The sequence below is a fragment of the Eptesicus fuscus genome, chromosome 1, assembly GCF_027574615.1.
Source record: "Eptesicus fuscus isolate TK198812 chromosome 1, DD_ASM_mEF_20220401, whole genome shotgun sequence".
Classification (NCBI taxonomy): Eukaryota; Metazoa; Chordata; class Mammalia; order Chiroptera; family Vespertilionidae; genus Eptesicus; species Eptesicus fuscus.
In genome coordinates, this window is record NC_072473.1 from 75,130,025 (window position 1) to 75,151,179 (window position 21,155).

The 21,155-nt window shown below is 41.0% G+C and overlaps 1 protein-coding gene across 1 annotated transcript in view; it reads left to right on the top strand.

Annotated features, from left to right (window-relative positions):
• NRK (Nik related kinase) overlaps positions 1-21,155 on the top strand; it is a 198,682-nt gene that overhangs the window by 165,171 nt on the left and 12,356 nt on the right. The window contains 7 exon segments of the mRNA XM_008157310.3: positions 4,239-4,333; positions 8,104-8,468; positions 10,140-10,476; positions 12,081-12,252; positions 12,700-12,855; positions 14,808-14,951; positions 17,264-17,422. Coding sequence (XP_008155532.2) covers positions 4,239-4,333; positions 8,104-8,468; positions 10,140-10,476; positions 12,081-12,252; positions 12,700-12,855; positions 14,808-14,951; positions 17,264-17,422 — 1,428 coding nt within the window.

Genomic DNA, 21,155 nt, shown 5'->3' on the forward strand with positions numbered 1-21,155 from the left:
AGCGGAGGTTAAAGGCTGTTCTGTTGCCTCGCACCCAGCGAAATCGGAGGGGATGAGGTGTGGAGGCGCGTGGGTCTGGCTGGTGGCGGGGGAAAGGGGCTTTTGTTCCAAACCTAGGGGAGATTAGCTCTCCATCACCCTGAAATCCATCTTCTGGCGAACCGCGGGAGACCCAGATGCCTGTGGGGAGAGGCGGGACTCTTGCGGAGGTGCGCCCTGCAATCAGTGTTTGCTGCGCTGGAGTGCGGAACGAGGGGACTTAGATACGTGGAAGGCAGAAGGACCAGACTCACAGCCATCGCGGCTCGCCGCACCATGGCCTGTTGGCGCCCTGAGACCCCGCCCCACCCTGGGACCCGCCCCGCACGTTTTGAAGACCTGCCCCGCAAGTCTTGCAGGCACACCTGCGCCCCAAGCAACGGCTTATGCATGTGGGTGGCCTGCCCTCTGGCAGCGGACCAGATGAACTGCTGGTCTAGTCGGACTGCTCCAGGGCCACTCAGACAGGAGGAAGAAACTACAGTTTTTGCTGTAATCCTTGCTGAGTGCCTAAGGCAGTAGCTGATCTAAACCCCATTGGAGACCCAGAAACGAGGGCATCTAGTGGTCTGTGGGAGATGACACCAGATTTCAACCACGTGCATAAGGGACACATTCAACAGGAATATTCAGTGAGCGCCAAAGCTTTGCTGCACCAAGACCCGGCCCATAAACGTGTCTCCTGCACAGCAACTCTTCCTTTATAGACAAAGAGAGCCCCCCCAGTGACACCAACAACAATCAAGACTTAACTATACAAAGGAGGACCAAGATGGAGGCATAGGGCGGAAGCCTGATTGTTGCCTACCACAACAACTTTGAGACTACAACAAGAGAGCAGAGCAGACACCATCCAAGACCACCATAGGGCTGGCTGAGTAGATGCTCTACAACTAGAATAAAAGAGGGGTATGTGGGATGATGCTGATGCCGGTGACCCAAAGACCACACTTTAAGAACTACAGCTCAGGCGACACAAAAGAACTATGGCTCAGGCGATACAACAGCGGCCTAGAACGTGCTCGGCGCAGTTCCCCCGGCGGTCTCCGGCTGAGGGGACGGCTCCACTGGCAGCCAAGCACGGACAGACGAGCCCCTATGAGACATGGGGTGGGAGACTCCGCGCTTGCTGACCTCCGAGTCCGTCAAGAATCTCAACGCCCCGGAAGCGGCCAGGTGCGCATGCTCGGCGACTGGCCACCGATGCAGACCCAAGGGCCGACGCAGCGATGCCAGACCGGCCCACCACCCTGCACCGGGCGCACCGGAGCTTCGCCGAGCCGCCGCCCGACGAGTTCTGCAGCAGCCATACTGGAGCTCTGGAAGGATGGCCAGGGGAATTGCTGAGGGGGGATTGACCGGCAGGAATTGGGATCGGGAAGACGGGGCTCCGCTGAGACCCGGGTGCGGGCGGGGTTGCACGCCTCTGGGCTCGGGTGTGGTCACACGCCTCTGGGTATAAGTGAGGCCTCACGTCCCTGGGTCTAGGTGAGGCCACATGCCCCTGGGTCCAGGTGAGGCCGGACTCCGGGTCCGGGTGAGGCCATGTGCCCCTGGACCCGGATGACGCTGGATCCCGTGCCCGGGCGAGGCCAAGCGCCCCTGGGTCTGGGAGAGCCCACACACCCCTGGGTCCAGGCGAGACCATGTGTCCCTGGATCCGGGTGAGACCTCGTGCACCTAGGCCTGGGTGAGGTCACGTGCCCTTGGGTCTGAGAGGCCAAGCGTCCCTGGGTCCGGGTGAGACCATGTGTCCCTGGATCCGGGTGAGGCCGCATGCACCTAGGCCCGGGTGAGCCCAAGTGGCCCTGGGTCTGGGAGAGGCCAAGCGTCCCTGGGTCCGGGTGCGACCATGTGTCCCTGGAGCCGGATGAGGCCTCGTGCACCTAGGCCCGGGTGAGGACATGTGCCCCTGGGTCTGGGAGAGGCCAAGCGTCCCTGGGTCCAGGTGAGATCATGTGTCCCTGGATCCGGATGAGGCCTCGTGCACCTAGGCCCGGGTGAGGCCATGTGCCCTTGGGTCTGGAAGAGGCCAAGCGTCCCTGGGTCCGGGTGAGACCATGTGTCCCTGGATCCAGGTGAGGCCTCGTGCACCTAGGCCCGGGTGAGGCCACGTGCCCCTGGGTCTGGGAGAGGCCAAGCGTCCCTGGGTCCGGGTGCGACCATGTGTCCCTGGATCCAGATGAGGCCTCGTGCACCTAGGCCCGGGTGAACCCAAGTGGCCCTGGGTCTGGGAGAGGCCAAGCGTCCCTAGGTCCGGGAGAGACCATGTGTCCCTGGATCCAGGTGAGGCCTTGTGCAACTAAGCCCGGGTGAGGCCACGTGCCCCTGGGTCTGGGAGAGGCCAATCGTCCCTGGGTATGGGTGAAGCCAGATCCTGGGTCCGGGTGAGGCCGTGCGCCCCTGGATCCATCCGGGTGAGGCTGGGTCCCAGGCCCGGGTGAGACCACGCGCCCCTTGGGTATGGGTGAGGCCAAGTGCCCCTTAGTCCGGGTGACGCCGTGCCCCTGGGTTCGGCCGAGACCAAACCAGTTGGAGTCGGACCTCCATTACCACCATTTTTCCACCATCCAGAGCTGAGGGGTCAGTGCTGACATGTACACATAAGGAACTACTGGACATTGAAATTGGGTCTCAAAAGAACTGTTGGTCCAGGGGAAGCTCGCTACAGATTGATTCATTTGCCTGTCAGCATAACTATTATTGCTCGTCTCACATTCAGTTCTTATTAGTATATATCTAGTGACATATGATCTCGCTCATCTAGGGGAAATGATGAACAACATAGACTGAGGAACAAGAACAGAACCAGAAGCAAGGAGGCATCGATCGGACTATCGGGCCTCAGAGGGAGGATAGGGGAGGGTAGGGGGAGGGTGGGGGGAGGGGGAGAGTTCAACCAAAGGACCTGTATGCATGCATATAAGCCTATCCAACGGTTAAGTTCAACAGTGGATTGGGGCATGCGTGGGGAGAGGGGTGGGATGGGAATGGGGGGATGAGGACAAATATGTGACACCTTAATCAATAAAGAAATTAAAAAAAAAAGAAAATATGGTCAATAATATTGCAGTAACTATGTGGTGCCAGGTGGGTACTGGAAATATTAAGGGGAACACTTTGTAACCACTAGGTCATACACCTGAAACCAATACAAAATAATATTGAAAGTAAACTGTAATTTAAAATAAATAAATTCATTAAAAAACAAAACAAAACAAAAAATACACTTACCCATACTCCCACTGGATTTAAATCACAGGTGTTAATTACTACACCACAAATCTTCATCTCAAAAATCCAGACTTCCAATCCAGATAAATTTGCATTTTAAATAGAAATATTTACACTAAATTTGAGCTGTGCATTGTGATAGAAACTAACTACATGTGGCTGTTAAAATTAAAACCAAAATGAAAAGAAAATTATATTTAAAAGTCAACCCCACAGGCACACTGTCCATATTTCAAATGCCCAATAGTCATGTGTGCCTAATGACTACTGTATAGGACAGTACAGATACAGAACATTACTATTGATAAAGCAAGTTCTATTGCACAGCACCACTATAGAAAGGTTCCCAGCTTTATAAAAAGGGCTAAGTTTTTTCTTTTTTCAGTTGTTCACTTCTCACCTATATAGAAATACTTAAGGCTATATCCTTTAGTGGAAATGGCATGATAATGATTGTAGTCGACTCTCTTCTTGAGAGTTTTGTCTAATCTATCATCTTCTAATATACTGTTGGGCTCTTTTTGCACTGGTTATTATGGTAGGCTAGTGATACCACCCAGCTCTTCCTGTTTTTAATATATTCTTTCTCTTAATAGAACTATCTGTCTACCAGTCTTACTGTGTACCTTCTTACAAAGATAGAAATGCTTAGCTAGTGTAGCCTTAATATTGAAAACAGAATAGCCATGTAGCTATATAATTTTGTTAACCAGTGTCACCCCAATAAATTAAATAAACAGGAAATAAAGAATAGCCATGTAGTTATACAGGCAGTACAAACCTTGAGTCTGTCTCTGTCACTTAAAACAGAACAAAGAATCCTGGTCCCATAAGAATTTATCGGGTGATATTTCCTGAATGAAAAGTTACTTGAAAAATACTAAGAGATAGAACTGGTACACCGTAAAAATGAAGGCAATTGCTATGATCACCACTGTTATTAATACCCTTTTGACATTCCACAGACTCTTCCAAGGAAGAGAGTCCAGTGACTAGGAGAAGGTCTCAGTCATCACCTCCTTATTCTACAATTGATCAGAAGTTGCTGGTTGATATCCATGTAGGTTTCCATCTTAACTCATAATATATTTATGTTTGTTCTTCTTCATTTTAAATTTCATTTGACTTATTTTTATCTTTACTTGAGGGAAAGGTTAAAGTGTTTAGTTCTTAAGTTAATCTTTCAAAGACTTCTATTGATATGTGAGTGTGCACAAGATGAAATCTAGAAATTAAACTTGAAATGGAAGAACATTTAATTGATCAACAAACAACAAGTGCTGGTGAGGATGTGGAGAAAAGAGAATCCTTCTAGTGTACTGTTGATGGGAATGCAAACTGGTGCAGCCACTATGGAAAGCAATATGGAGTTACCTAACAAAATTAAAAATGGAACTGCCTTTTACTCAGTGATGCCACTTCTGGGAATATATCCTAAGAATCCTGAAACACCAATCAGAAAGAATATATATGCACCCCTATGTTCATAGCAGCATTACTTACAGTAGCTAAGATCTGGAAACAGCCTAAGTGCCTATAAGTACATAAGTGTATAAAATAGTCATGGTACCGTCACACAATGGAATACTATGCAGCTATTAAAAAGAAAGATCTCTTATCTTTTGAGATAGCATGGAGGAACCTGAAGAGTATTATGCTAAGTGAAATAAACCAGTCAAAGGAAGACAAATGTCACATGATTTCACTTATATGTGGAATCTAATGAATAAAATAAACCGACAAACAAAATAGTACAATAGATATGGAAGCATGGAACAGACTGAAAGATCTCAGATAGAAGGGGGATGGGAAGAGATTAACCAAAAAACTTATATGCATACTAGAAGCCCGGTGCACGAAATTCATGCACGGCAGGGGATTGTCCCTCAGCCCAGCCTGTACCCTCTCCAATATGTGACCCCTCGAGGGATGTCCGACTGCCCGTTTAGGCCCGATCCCGGTGGGCAGTCGGATCCCTAAATGGGCAGTCGGACATCCCTCTCACAATCCAGGACTGCTGGCTCCCAACTGCTTGCCTGCCTGCCTTCCTGATTGCCCCTAACTGCTTCTTCCTGCCAGCCTGATCACCCCCTAACCACTCCGCTGCCAGCCTGGTTGATGCTTAACTGTTCCCCTGCCAGCCTGTTTGCCCCCAACTTCCCTCCTCTGCCAGCCTGGTCACCCCTTACTGCCCTCTCCTGCAGGGTTGATCACCTCCAACTGCCCTCCCTTGCAGGCCGGGTGCCTCCCAACTGCCCTCTCCTGCTGGCCATCTTGTAGTGGCCATCTTGTGTCCACATGGGGGCAGGATCTTTGACCACATGGGGGCAGACATATTGTGTGTTGGAGTGATGGTCAATCAGCATATTACTCTTTTATTAGATAGGATAGAGGCCTGGTACAGGGGTGGGGGCCAGCTGGTTTGCCCTGAAGGGTGTCCCGGATCAGGGTGGGGTTCCCTTGGGGTGTGGGGTGGCCTGAGTGAGGGGCCTGTGGTGGTTTGCAGGCTGGCCACGCCCCCTGGCAACCCAAGTGGAGGCCCTGGTATCTGGAATTTATTTTCCTTCTACAATTGAAACTTTGTAGCCTGGAGCGGAGCCAAGCCTGCTGCTCCCTCCGGGGCGGCAGCCATTTCTGTGGCAGTTAATTCACCTTCTACAATTGAAACTTTGTAGCCTTAAGTGGGTGAGCCCGGCCAGGGTGTGCAGAAAGCTTTGCTTCCCCTGTTGCCGCCAACAACCCTGGCTTGCTCTCTCAAGCTCCATTCTGCCGCCATTTGTTTGAATTTGTTTACCTTCTATAATTGAAACTTTGTAGCTTGAATGGAGGCTTAGGCCTGCAATGGCTATCGGAAAGCTTGGCTTGCTCTGTTACCTGGGAAACCTTGCTCTCTGTGGCTGTAGCCATTTTGGATGGGGTTAATTTGCATACTCGCCCTGATTGGCTGGTGGGCATGGCTTGGCTGGTGGGCGTGGCTTATGTAGCAGAGTGATGGTTAATTTGCATATTACCATTTTATTAGAGAGGATATGCATTGCCCATGGTCACAACAATAGTGCAGAAAAGGACTGAGGTAGGGAGGGAACCAGATGGAGGAGGGCAATGGGGGGAAGAACAGGGGACAGCTGTAATACTTCAAAATAAAGATAAAAATATTTTCTTTTCACACTAGTGGCCCAGTGCATGAAATTCGTGCATGGAGGGGGGGTTCCCTCAGCCCAGCCTGCACCATCTCCAATTGGGGACCCCTTGGAGGATGTCCGACTGCCGGTTTAGGCCCAATCCCACAGTTGGACATCCCTCTCACAATCTGGAACCACTGGCTCCTAACTGCTCGCCTGCCTGCTTGCCTGATCGCCCCCTAACCACTCCCTTGCCAGCCTGATCTCGCCCCAAACTGCTCTCCCCTGCCGGTCTGTTTGCCCCCAATTGCCCTCCCCTGCTGGCCTGATCTCGCCCCCAACAGCCCCCGCTGCCGGCCTGATCATGCCCCCAACTGCCCTCCCTTGCCTGCCTGATTGCCCCTAACTGCCCTCCCCTGTAGGCCTGATCTCGCCCCCAATTGCCCTCCCCTGCTGGCCAATGTGGTTCTGATTGGTCAGTTTCTATACCAGCCAGCATCAAAAGCTCCACCTCCTAGGCAGCCATTGGCTCCTCACAGTTCACCCAGATTTGGTTCTGATTAGTCAGTTTCTATGCCAGTCAGCGTCTCCAGGCCTATCTCCAGGCCTGACCAGAGAGGCAGGGCTTATCAGCAGCCCCTGCGGAGGCCCGAAGAGAAGCAGAGGTGCGGCTGCTGGTGAAGCCTAGAGAGAAAGAGAGAGGCAATGGCTGATCAACAGCTGCCATGGAGGCTGCAGATCAGACCCTGCCTCTCTCTTTAGGCCTTTCTTCAGGCCTGATCTTCAGCCCCCTTGGCAGTCAGTCCTGGGTCACCTCGCAGGACTGACTTCCAGTCGGTCAAGCCTTCAGTAGTTTTCGACGTTACAGACCCTGGGTTTCTATATATTAGGATTCTTATGTCAGACCATATTCAAGAGTAGATTATTAAAAGAACTATTTTTAGAAGCTAATCTCCAATTAAGGAGTAGAGGCTAGCTGCTCAATTTTTGTCTTATCATTTCTTGGATGATCAGGCAATGTATAAAAAAATAAAGAAAAATAAAATTCCCTCCATTTGCATAAATAAAAAGTATTCCAATTATTTGTGTAGTGTGCTTTTAGATCATTCCATTTTACTTTTGTAATTACTCCTATCCTACCATACACACACACACACACACACACACACACACACACACACACACTCATTTGTAGCTTATTCAAAGGTTGCTTATATGATACATCACATACTTAAATGTGGATTTATATTAATATGCTTAAAAGTGGTTGAGTTATTTTAAGACAGCTTATGTTGTATAAATCTAGAGCTTGGAAATTAACATATCAATTTTAAGAGGTATGTATTAATCCCAATGTCAGGGAATAAAACAAAAGGAAAAAGTTACTCTATCTTCTATAGTGCATCAAATCATCTGTTTTACTCTCTAGTACCAAAACCTAATGTCTATTTTCAGAATACAAGTAAGGGAAATTTAAAAAGTGAGTAAATTTTTTTCTTGTGTCATCCAGAAAGTTTATTAATGATCACAGCTTGAGGTTTGGGTTTTGTCATCTCATCATTAGAAAAATGTTGGTTTTATCTACTGAGTAAACATCTTCATTTCAATTGAAAATATATTTTTAAAATATTGTCAGCTTGGAAATGTTTCAATATAGATGCAAATGTAAGGATACTAGAAACTACATTAATCTTTCTTGTGCACACAGGTTCCAGATGGATTTAAAGTAGGAAAAATATCACCCCCCGTTTATTTGACAAATGAATGGGTAGGCTATAATGCACTCTCTGAAATCTTCCGGAATGATTGGTTAACTCCTGCACCTTTCATTCAGCCACCTGAAGAAGATGGTGATTATGTTGAACTCTATGATGCTGGTACTGATACTGATGGTGATGATAATGATTCTAATGATGTGTATGAAGATACTTATGAGCATGACAATGGCAATGATGCCTTGGATAACCATGTTGGTCAGGCTAATGGTGTTGGTGAAGATCAGGATGATGATGGCAATGATGAAGCTGTTAATGACAAAGACAATAATCATGATGATGCTCCTAGTTGGCCAAGGTTGTTTTTTTTCTGGATTACTTACATTATCTGTTTTTTATAATTTCAAAACTATTTGCATCTTCGGTTTACTTGCAAAATTTATTGCTAAGTGGGTGAAGGAATTGCACTTGCATATTGGTAAATGTTGATTTTTAATAATATATTATAATTATTCAATGAAAACACTTAATTTTCATTTTATACTATATTTCATTAATATTCAAATATTTGTTAAATTCTTTAATTTTTATAAACAAAAACCTCATTTGTTTATTTTTTATGTTCACTTCCTTTTTATTGAATTTATTGGGGTGATACTGGTTAACAAAAATTATACAGGTTTCTGGTGCAAAATTCCACAACACATAATCTGTACAGTACACTGTATTGTGTATTCACCACCTCAAGTCATCTGTTAACATTAATATTACTGAAACATCCTACCCTGTGAAACTGCAATAAGTATGAGAAATGGGGATGACAAATTAATATTGTATTACTTTAAAGCTATAAGGTAAAGCCCTGGTATTTTCAAACAAAATATCTAAATCTGCTTTAAAAGGTATAAAAATTTGACTTTCACTTGATATTTTCGGGCTGCAACTTACTAACATGGCATCGTTCTTGGAATTCTGAAAACTGCTATAACTAAATTCAGTATTTGTTAAATTTTATATATTTATAAATAGCTGCCTAAAGTGATGATATTTAATGAAATAGTATTTTTGGCATGCCACCAATTATTTTCTGTATGTATTTAGTTCCTTGCTCCTGCTCTGAATAGCCATTGTGTTCTTATTTATATATGCTCATGGCTTGTATTCAAACATATCTCAAAGAAAATTAGTTACTATAATATGTTTTTACATTTGTATAAAAATAATTAACAGTGGGAGAATTATTTTCTTTATAATATTGAAATCTATATCTTGTTTTGGTTCAATTTTAATTTTATTGGAGGATATATATGACAGAAGAGACATTTTTTTTCTTTTTTGCTAACTAAAATTCTACCAGGAATTCAAGTGCCAAATAAATTTGCTTTCAGAGTTATAATAGGTACATGTTAATGATGCCTGTTATGCAAAAGATCATTGAGACATTTTGTTAAGCTTGGTTTTCTTAGCAGCTAATTAAATTACTATCTTAGCTTAATGAAATCTATATTACTTCCCTTCCTGGTGCTATAGAATGGGATTCTATAGCAAAGCAATTGATACACATGTTAGAAAAACAAGGCACATGTTCACATTAGCATAAATTAGATATATTGCAAGAAAAATTATTCAAATATGTTGTGATTGAGTCAAGAGTCTGGGTTTGCTCATTCATGTAGCTGTGAATTTGCTAATGCATAAAATAGTCTATTATTTTAAAAAAATACATATTCTTACTACCACCCTAACATATGCTCTTAATAAAGGATTAAAGTTAACTTCCATCTGCCATCCAAATGCAGCTAGGGAACTAATGGTGGCTATGGGGTTAATTCAGAATACTGTATAAGATTGAAAGGACATAGGGACATATTTCTTCTCTATATATTACCAATATTCACATAGAGCAAAAATGTGCCTAGAGATAATACATATGTATGCAACACATTCTAATTCTGTTTAATTTGCTAACTTTCAGACATGTTTTTGTTGGGTTGCTTTCCCCCAATCATTAATTGGATCTTGTTATCAGGTCAAGCTATGGCAGAGGTGGAAACTGGAAGCAAAATGGTAGAGATGACGATAATGGAGGAGAAGGTACCTGCAGCAGCTATGGAAGCCAGAGAGCCAGTAGAAGCCATTTAAGATATACAGCCAGTGGGAACAATACAGCTATGGGAGATCACGAAGACGATAAAGCCAATATAGGAAGCTGGAGAAGAGGCATGGAGGGTAATGGAGGTAGGAGAGTCCGTGAAAAAAATGAAGAGAGTGAAGTCTTTGAACTCAATGAAAGAGAAAGTTGCTCAGAGAGAGATGATCCAGGTTTGGAGAGACCAACATCCCAGGACTTTGAACATCAACAAGAGGTAATTCACCATTTGAAAAGGAAAGTGAATTACTCTCCTTGTGAATGTGTTTCTTCATGTGATATGTCACATTTTCAGCCATTCCATGTATATTTTAAACTTCAGACCAAAGCCTTAAACATTTTTAATTATAGCTGTAGGTGGATCTTTGATTTTTCTAATTTGCATGATTCCTATTTATTTTCAGAGACAAAAATACCTTCTTTATTTGCCTTTATTACTCAGATCACATGCTTGTTTTAACACATACTTTTTTCTAGGAAGTTTTTATTTTGGTAAAATATGCATAACAAGTTTTTCAATTTTAACTATTTTAAGTATATAATTCAGTAAAATTAAGTACATTCACAATGTTGTACAACCATCACTACTAGTCATTTTAAGCACTTTTTTAACATCCCTAAAAATTAAACAATTAACTCTATTATCCCTCTTCCACAAACCTAGTAACCTCTATTCTTTTTTTGTCTAGGTACCTTATTAAGCAGAAATATACAATATGTGTTCTTTTCTGTCTAGGTTATTTCACTTAGCATAATATTTTCAAGGTTCATCCATGTTTTAGCATATGTCAATTTTTTTTTTAATTTTAAGGCTTAATATCTCATGGTATGAATACATTGCATTTTGTTTATCCATTCATTTGTACACAGACATGTGGGTTGTTTTAGGCTGCTTGCTATCATGAATAATGCTGCTGTAAAAATTGGTATGCAAATATCTGTTGTTGGAGTCTCTGTTTTCAATTTTTTGGACTATATACCTAGAAATGGACTTGCTAGTTGTGTAATTGTTATTGTGGTATTGCTGGGTTCTATTTTAGTTTTCTAAGGAACTGTTCACACATACAATTAACACCTAAGTAACTAACTATTTTCACATGATGATTTGTCATTTACAAAAGGTTTGCTGACTTTATAAATAGGTTTAAAAATACTCAGATAGCTACACATATATATGAACTAGAGGCCTGTTGCACGAACATTGTGCACTTGTGGGGGGGTCCCTCAGCCCAGCCTGCGTCCTCTCGCAGTTCGGGAGCCCTCAGAGGATGTCCGACTGACGGCTAAGGCTGAACAACCTGTCGCTATGATGCGCACTGAACACCAGGAGGCAGATGCTCAATGCAGGAGCTCCCACAGGGTGAGTGCTGCTCAGCCAGAAACCCTGAGCTGGACTCATGGCTGGCAAGCACAGTGGCAGAAGCGGGAGCCTCTTCAGCCTCCGCGGCAGCACTAAGAATGTCTGGCTGCTGACCTGGGCCTGCTCCCCGGACTGCGCTAGGCCTCTAGTGTCTAAATAAGATGTCTGGAAGAGTACATAGCACTTAATAAAAATTCCACAAATGTTATGTTTCCAAATTTTACAGTTAGAGACTTCAAGCTCCTTGATTTTCTCCTGTGATATAAATTATCTCAACATAAGTTATGTCTCTCTTTCAGATGAAATTGTTGGGTTCATCTGGCAAATGTGCATTTTATATAGGTGCAGAATTATAGACATTAACAAATTTTGCATTCTATTTTTCAAATGACCCCAGGAATATTGTATTTCTCTCACTGTTAAGCTCCTAATAAAATCAAAATTAATTTTTCATCTTTTAGGAATCAGTTTGCAGAAGTAGGACCTCAAATGCCATTGCCTCAACACTTGATGATAAGAATAACAGTATAGACATATCAGAAGCATCAACAGAATCAGGTTTTTCTGCCAGTCACTCATCTCCTTTCAACATTTCTGGGAGTACTGCAAATACTGAGTGTTCCAATTCCATCTGTAAGTGTGTTTAGTCTCCAAACACTGCTATCTTTTCACATATTAAATATAGTGTTCGACCACTGATTCATGATCTGAAAAGAATTAAATCTTTCTGACATTCAGTTGACATTAAGCCAGATGGATATAAGTTTTAAAAATCTACTCTTCTCCGAGTCTATATGGCACCTAAATTTGAACTACAATTGAGAAATTGAGTCCCTCATTTGTAATTTTTTTGCAATCTAAGCACAGTAACTTGAAATACATTTGTATTCAGAAATGTGTTATCTGATTTTACTATCTGATGGTTTAGGAGTTACAGAAATTATACCTACATTAAAAAAATAAAACACCATTGAAGAAAAGGAACTTATCTAAGCTGTGTCTCATTTGTAGAAACACGCAAGCACATATCGTGTAAACATTAGTAATTTCTCTCAATATCTTCTCCTTACTTCTTGATAGTATATACTGGATTAGTGGAAGTACCTGAGAAATCACCTAAGAAAACCTCTGAAGTCAATGTTAACCCACTATATGTCTCTCCTGCATGTAAAAAACCACTAATCCACATGTATGAAAAGGAATTCACTTCTGAGATCTGCTGTGGTTCTTTGTGGGGTGAGTTTGGTTTCTTTAAAATAAGCTGTTGCTCTTTTGAAGATTATATTTTATCTATGTAATAAAGTGGTGAAAAAATCATAGGTATAAAACATTTATTTTCTATTACCAAATCATTACCAAGAAATTAAAAATATATTTATATAATTAATTTGCTCCTTTTTGCTGATTTATCTTCACTGAATGTAGTTTGATGTTTGAATTGGTGCTCCCTACCTTTTTTATTTTATTTTTCTTTTTAACCTGAATTAACTGAGTTAAAATATAAAATTGAATTAGGTTATGATTTTTTTTAATTTTTGAGCTTAGTATGTTTTAATGTAAGAGGATGTGAAGCATATAATTAATGAGATATTACAAGAAATATTTCTGCAAGTTCTTGTTTTAAAATGATCTTGAGGATTTTTTTGAGAAAGTTACTTCTATGTCTTTGAAAGACTTTTTCAGTCCTTTATTCCAGAAGAGTGAATTATAACCACATTAGTAGTGCGGAGACAGTATTTTAACTTAAGCCAGTTTGTAGCATAAATGAAACGATAAATGAACAGAAGAAGGGGAGAAATCAAAAGTAAATGCCAACCTCCAATTTGCAATTTCATAGATTTTACTTCATGTAAGATTGAACATGGGACAGAACTTTATATTAAAAATAGAGCAATGTAGTGGACATTATAGTTATATGGATTGAACAACTTAGGGAAAAACCTAACATCCTCAAAGTTTTGCTAATGTAATGTATCAGATTACAAGAAAACCAAGTTTACTTCATTATCACTTCAGTCAGGTGACTGCCCAGTTTATGCCTAGTAATTAATTTTCATTATTTCATATTGAAGTACTCTTTCCTATATTACCTTGCTGATTTTCCCCTGTGTCTTAGGATATGGAGGAAAACTCCCACAGTGGTTTGAAATACATTCTAACTTTAGTTTAATCTTCTATTTCAGTTCTGTCATTCTGGTCTATTAAAACAGTGCTTATATTTTTTTTGTTTGTTTGTTTGTTATTGTTTTTTGAGTGACCAGAACCAGCAGACAAAGAGTGTCAAAATTTAAATACATAAAAGTAGGGATTAATTTAATAGACTTTTGCCAATGTAAATATTTTAATATATGTATGAACACAGAATCATTCCATTTTAATTCAGTTTACATATAATTATTTTAAAAACATTAAAACCCATAGATATAGTTAGAAATGAGAAATCAACTGAATTGATGCCTGTAGGTGCTAGACATCTTCAATATTTAATGGTAACTTACCAAGGGGTTGATTGACTTTTATAAAGTTTGGGACACAACTAAGGGTTCTGAGATATACATAAAGATTTATTTGTAATATGGAACACTAGACACCAGCCAATACAATATTGCTAAAGGGTGTTATCTTCCATATTTGTATGCATTTCAATGAAATTTGTTCTGTTGGTAGAAATTCCATTTTTACACAGAATAAGGCTAACATTAGCCTAAAATGATATGCCACCTTTATATAAATCAGAACATTGGCATAACAAAAATCTTACCTAATAATAGACAAACATGTAAATTGACCGTACCTCTGCTATGCCCACAGCCAATCAGAGTGAGTATGCAAATTAACCCAACAAAGATGGCAGGCTAATTTGCATATACAGGCACGGAGCAGCCAGGAGGGGCAGGACGCCTGCTATAAGGGGGAGGGGGGGTGGCAGAGGGAACTACAGGAGCGGTGCTCCAGACAGAAGCGAGGACTTGCTGTCTCCCGGGAAGGCCAGGAGCCAGGACATGCTGGCTCCAGGGCAGGCCGGGAGCGGGGACTTGCCGGGTCCCAGGCGGCTGGGTGTGAAGCCAGAGGAAGGAAAGCCTATTCTTGCACGAATATCATGCAACGGGCCTCTAGTACTAATATAAAGTTATTTATAAAAATGTAATCTGAGCTAATATAGAACTTTTCTTTTTATATATAAACAGGAGTGAATTTGCTGTTGGGAACCAGATCTAATCTGTATCTTATGGACAGAAGTGGAAAGGCAGATATTACAAAACTTATAAAACGAAGACCATTTCGTCAGATTCAAGTTGTAGAGCCACTCAATTTGCTGATTACTATCTCGGGTTTGTTTAAGAACTAAAATTAGCTGAGTAATTATATAGATTAATTAGGTTTCAAACTGGGCTAAAGAATTTCTCAGGAGAAGGTGTTCATAGGAAAGCACTTTAAATATCACATTTATTTGGGACACCAGACTTTCCAACTAGTATTTTTTTAACCTATTTATAAATTAAACTAACTTCTGACTTTCCTTTGGTATCTGTGTATTTGATTGCAATACACCTAACCTAGGTCAATTATAAGAAAAGCATGTGTTTTATTAATTATTTTAGAGCAAGAGGGGGAGAGAGAGAAAAAGAGAGAGGGAGAAAGAGAGAGGCATCAATGTGAGAGAGACACATCGATCAGTTGTCTCATTTACTCGCCCTGACCAAGGATTGAACCCGCAAACTTTTGGTGTATGCCAGGATGACGCTCTAACCAACTGAGTCATCTGGCCAGCACTCAGGTCTTTTCTGAGTATCCACAGACTACTTTACAACTCACAATTTCACCCACCCATGCACACATGACCATACTAACATCCACTATATATCTTCCTTGTGATGTATTTGAAGAAACAAAGAATGAAGTAAATAATTAGATAAAAAATGATACTGTGTTGTCCCTGACACAAACTTATCATAAAAGCCTATGGATAGGGTTAGTAACAAGACTGGATTCTCTAAGGCAGTGGTTCTCAACCTTTCTAATGCTGCGACCTTTTAATAATCATGATGTGATGACCCCCAACCGCTGCTGTAGAGCCTAAGACCCACAGGTTGAGAACCGCTAGTAGGGTTACCTAAGACCATCAGAAAACACAGATATTTACATTATGATTCATAACAGTAGCAAAATTACAGTTATGAAGTAGCAACGAAAATAATTTTATGGTTGGATGTCATCACAACATGAGGAACTGTATTAAAGGGTCGCGGCATTAGAAAGGTTGAGAACCACTGCTCTAAGACCTCTCCACTCTTTCCATATAGTAGTTGAATTTCTTAGCTTTGGTCAGTCTGAGCTTGAACCTTTCAATATGAGAGACCAAGTATATGGATGTTAGTAATGTTAGCATTAAAATTGACTATAGGCCAAAGTCAAAAGGACAGAAAAAATTTAAAAATGGTTTGAGTATAGAATAAAATGATGCTAAATACAATCATTTAGATATATTTATATACTCCCAGTCTATACCTAATAGCTATATTGTACATTGATTAATGTTTATCTATAGTCTTAAATATTATTAACTTTGCTTCAAGTTTTAGTAAGAGAAAAAATCCTATATAGATGCTAAAACTTCACAATTTTTATCATGTTATACAGTCATCCATTTATAACTGCTTGATGTACATAAAAGCAACATTTAACAACATTTGAAAATACTTGGGTGGCTGGATAACACAGGGCTTTACTTTTTATTCGGCTTTCTCTAACCTAAATGTGCCATTTTTAATGCTTAAGATTTTTTCAAATGTGGATTATTTTTGCCTCAGATAGTATAGAGAACATCAGTGTAAAAATATGCCTAGTAGTTTAGAGAACACATTTATTTTACCATTTAAGAATAGAATGGCAATAGAAATGGATGTCTGAATTCTAACACTGCTTTTTAAAGTATCACATAAAGCTATATTTAAGATTTACCTCATAAATAAGAATGATATTATTAGGCCTAGAAATCTTTTAATCATAAACTCTAAAATGAATATAAAGTCACTAAAAAGAAACATGAAATTTTAATGGCCAAGTTTTCCTGAAGGAATTATAAAATGTTGATGGGATTTATAATTAGAAAATTAATATTAAAAATAAATTGGGTTGAGAAAAAAATAATAAAACCATTCAACTATTTTGTAAGTATGCCAAAATTAAAGAGCACAGAGCGATCCATCCCACTGTCCCTGAATGTCTAACAGTGAATACATTAGGCATCCCTCTCATTCATACCCAACACCAGGGACAGTTTCTCCATCTTTGAATCCTAGAAGGATCATGACTTAGATGAAAGCCAAGATACAAATTAATGGATGGTAATTCTGTTGCCTGCACAGTGGCAGGCTTAACCTGCCTCAAAGAAATATTTTACATTCACTTCAGACAGGCACATAGGTAGCTGGTAGACACTTTCACTATCTTTTGGAAGTGAGAAACATCGCTATCACATTTACAAACTCCGAAGGGAAGACTGATGCAGTGTAGTTTTTTAAAAGTGCTTTTTACCTTAATGAAAACATTTGGTTACAAAGGCAAAATGCCTTTACTTTTTTATTCTTTTAGTATATTAAGAAAATAGATTGAAACACTGCATTGTACTTTAATCTGTCAGGCCATAAAAACAGACTTCGGGTGTATCATCTGACCTGGCTGAGGAACAAGATTTTGAATGATGATCCAGAAAGTAAAAGAAGACAAGTGGAAATGCTAAAGACAGAGGAAGCCTGCAAAGCTATTGATAAGTTGACAGGCTGTGAACACTTCAGTGTTCGTAAGTCCCATTTCATATTTACTATAGGTATACAAAATTTTATTCCCTTTACTTGGTGAAGTACATTGTTATGAAAGGCAGAGAAAGGGCAAAGTTTCAATTTCATATACAAAAATGAGTGCATTTCATTGCCACATTTTCCAGAATTTTTATGCCACAATTATGGCTGTTATTGAAAAAATATAAATTGACTGAAATAGCTATTGAAGTTAAATTTGGTTTACTTTCTCACCTTTCTTCCCTTCTCAGTCATTCTAATTACTCCATATAAACTATTATTTTCCTGTTTCTGTATAACTTCAACTATATAATGCTTTAGTGTTTCTTCAATAACACATAAGATTATTTATATGACACTATCCTCTAAATAGCAATAAAATAGAATCACATAATAATTCCTTTTATTTTTAACTAAAGGCCTGGTTAATGAAATTTGAGCATGGGAGGGGGGTGTCCCTCAGCCCGGCCTGCACCCTCTCCAATCTGGGACCCTTAGGGGGGTGTCCAACTTCCGGGACGGGGCCTAAATTTTCAGTCGGACATCCCTCTCACAATCTGGGACCACTGGCTCCTAACTGCTTGCCTGCCTGATTGTCCCTAACTGCTTCTGCCGGCCAGCCTGTTCGCCTCCTAACTGCTCCCCTACTGGCTTGATTGCCCCCAACTGCCCTCCCCTGCCAGCCTGATCACCCCCAACTGCCCTCCACTGCTGGCCTGATCACCCATAACCACCCTCCCCTGCCGCCACCTGCCTCCTCCTCCGGGCCCCGCCTCCACTGTGTGCACGGCCATCTTGTGGTGGCCATCTTTGTGGCAGCCCTCTTGTGGCGGCCTTCTTCTGGTGGCCATCTTTGTGGTGGCCATCTTGTGGTGGCCATCTTGTGGCAGCCATCTTGTGGTGGCCATCTTGTGATGACATCACATGTGAGGGCCACCTATGCTTTTATTAGTATAGATTAGCAAATCCCTTTTAACACTGATGAGGAAAAATTTACAGTAAGTCAAAAGAAAAAGTCTCTTATGGTCTGCTGGTTCTTTCTCCTACTGTTGAGATTCATGAATATGATTGTGAAATATTTCCTGTCTGATTAGAATGTTTTCATATCCCTGCCTCTTCAAAATCATTCACTGTGAATGGAATAACAACTCCAGGGTCTCAGAATCCTACTCTCAATCTGTCAACAACTGGGAAGTAATGTTATCTCATTTTGTTGTTTCTAAAGCAAATTTCCTCCACTCTCAGCCTTAATTTCCTTCTTTCCTCTTCACTAATTCCCCTTTAGGCAGAACTAGTGACATAAATAAGAGAAAGGTGGGATCACCTAGTATGAGTTGCATCAGAATATTTCTATCCTGACTAACCATTTCTGCTCCACATATAAAGAGGTTTTCCCAGAATAGATTTACATATATGTGTATATATATCATATACATCATTGAACAGAGAAACGAGTACCTGAATTGGGCATTAAATAAATACATTACTTTCTTCTAGTTTTATCTTTTTTAATGTTTTTTTTATTTATTTATTTCAGAGAGAGAAAGGGAAAGGGAGGGAGGAATAGGAGCATCAATGATAATAGAGAATCACTGATCAGCTGCCTCCTGCATGTCCCTGACTAGGGATTGAGCCCATAACCCAGGCATGTGCCCTGACCAGAATCAAAGTGTGACCTCCTGATTTATGGGTCAGTGCTCAACCACTGAGCTACACTAACCAGGCTCTTCTAGTTTTATGTATCACTACTTTTCTTCAGAGTATATTATGTAAATTTTGTAACCAGAGGTGAATGACATCCCCAATATTAACCCAGAAGTTTACATTGAACTGCTTAATACCAACTTGTAAGTATTTTAGTTCAATAAGAGAGAGTTTCCCAACTGGCATGGCTCAGTGGTTGAGTGCCAATCTGTGAACCAGAAGGTTGAGGTTTGATTCCAGATTAGGGCACATACCCAAGTTGTGGGCTTGATCCCCAATGTGGGGCATGCAGGAGGCAGCAGATCGATGATTCTCTCTCATCATTGATGTTTTTATCTCTCTCTCCCTCTTTCTTCCTCTCTGAAATCAATAAAAATATTTTTTTAAAAGAGAGAGAGAGTTAACCAACCATCTTGCAAATTTGGGCTCTTGGTATGCAGAAGGACTAGCTAAGTCTAGTTTTTCTGGCTGATCCCATTCCAACCCAACCCAGTTCTTATAAAAAAACAAAAACATTTGCCCTGCTGACAGATGGAGCAGTAGATTTCTTTTGCTTGTTGGGGGTTATTAATCATACTTCTTTGACCATCTTGGGAACAGTGCAAAAGAAAAAGAATGTGTGTGTGTGTGTGTGTGTGTGTGTGTGTGTGTGTGTGTGTGAGAGAGAGAGAGAGAGAGAGAGAGAGAGAGAGAGAGAGAGAGACCCTATATTATATATTGGTCTCAGACGAAGTCTGGCTAGAGAGGACAGAAGTAATATCACTGCCAAGTAAGAGCACAAAGTATAAATCTAACAGGTAGGACAACATATCCTACAAGAGCCAAAAGGTCTAGCTGAGAACAAGCATATTTTTCCTATATTTATTCTCTTTAAAAAGCTATTGAAATAATTCACATACCATAAAGTATACCTATTTAAAAGTATACAATTTTAGTATACTTATAGAGTTGTGTAATAACCATCACTGTAATCTAATTTTCATTGTCCACCCCAAATAAAACCCCATAGCCATTAGCAGCCTCTCCACATTCAATTAGTCTTATATTCACATTATTCTCCTCACAATCCTAGGTAATGTTGCCTGATGGTCCTTGGCTCCAGTTAAATGCCAACAGGCATTCCCATTTTGGGATGCAGTGAAAAAGGAAACTTTATTCAGTGCATACAGCCAATTGTGATAAGTTATGGCTAGCACAGCTGTGGAACAGCTCAATTGTATTACAGCTCAATTATGAAGCACAATGGCTGTGAAACAGCATGGCTGTAAGGAGGCCTTGGGGAGAGGCATTGAGCAATACAGCCCTGGGAGGGACAGCCCTGGGGCTAGTTCCCTCTCAGGCTAGACAGATATACTTTGATCTGCTCCACCTGGTCTTAGGTGTTTCAGCTCCATCTAGGGAAATGTGGTCTTTAACCTTCAATGAAAAGTGAAAGTGCGCTATCCAAAGGAAAGGAGGGCTGACTTATATAGACAGAAGTCCCCACACCTGGTCCAAGATTTGTCCATCCACATGCAAATTAGCACTTAAAATCCTATCATTTGGGGCCCAAAGGCAATATCCTGATTGGTCAATTGGCCCACTCTGATTGGTTGGTGAAAATGCTAATATGGATATAGCTGTGCAACTCCAATTGGATGGAGAAAGCCTCAGTTCTATTGAATGAAATACAAATTCCATAAATTTCTTTATAAGGGCTGGCTCAGCTGTCAGGAACACACTGCAGTTAGGCAGTTCATTGTAGGCTTCTTCCTGAAGTGCACTTTGTGCAGAATACTCTTATTTAGAAACAGCTACTAGACTCTGCTTTTAAATTTGAGCCAAGTTAGCCACTAGGAGCCTTTCTTGGTAGGTATCTTCTTTCTCAGGGTTCACATTAACCACTTATCTTCTTTATTTTGCTATAAATTTGTCTATTCTGGACAACTTATTTAAATGCAATCATACATTATATGGTTTTTTTGTGAGAGGCTTCTGTCACTTATATTTTCAAGGTTCATTCATCCTGTTGGTCCACACCAGGGTTTTATA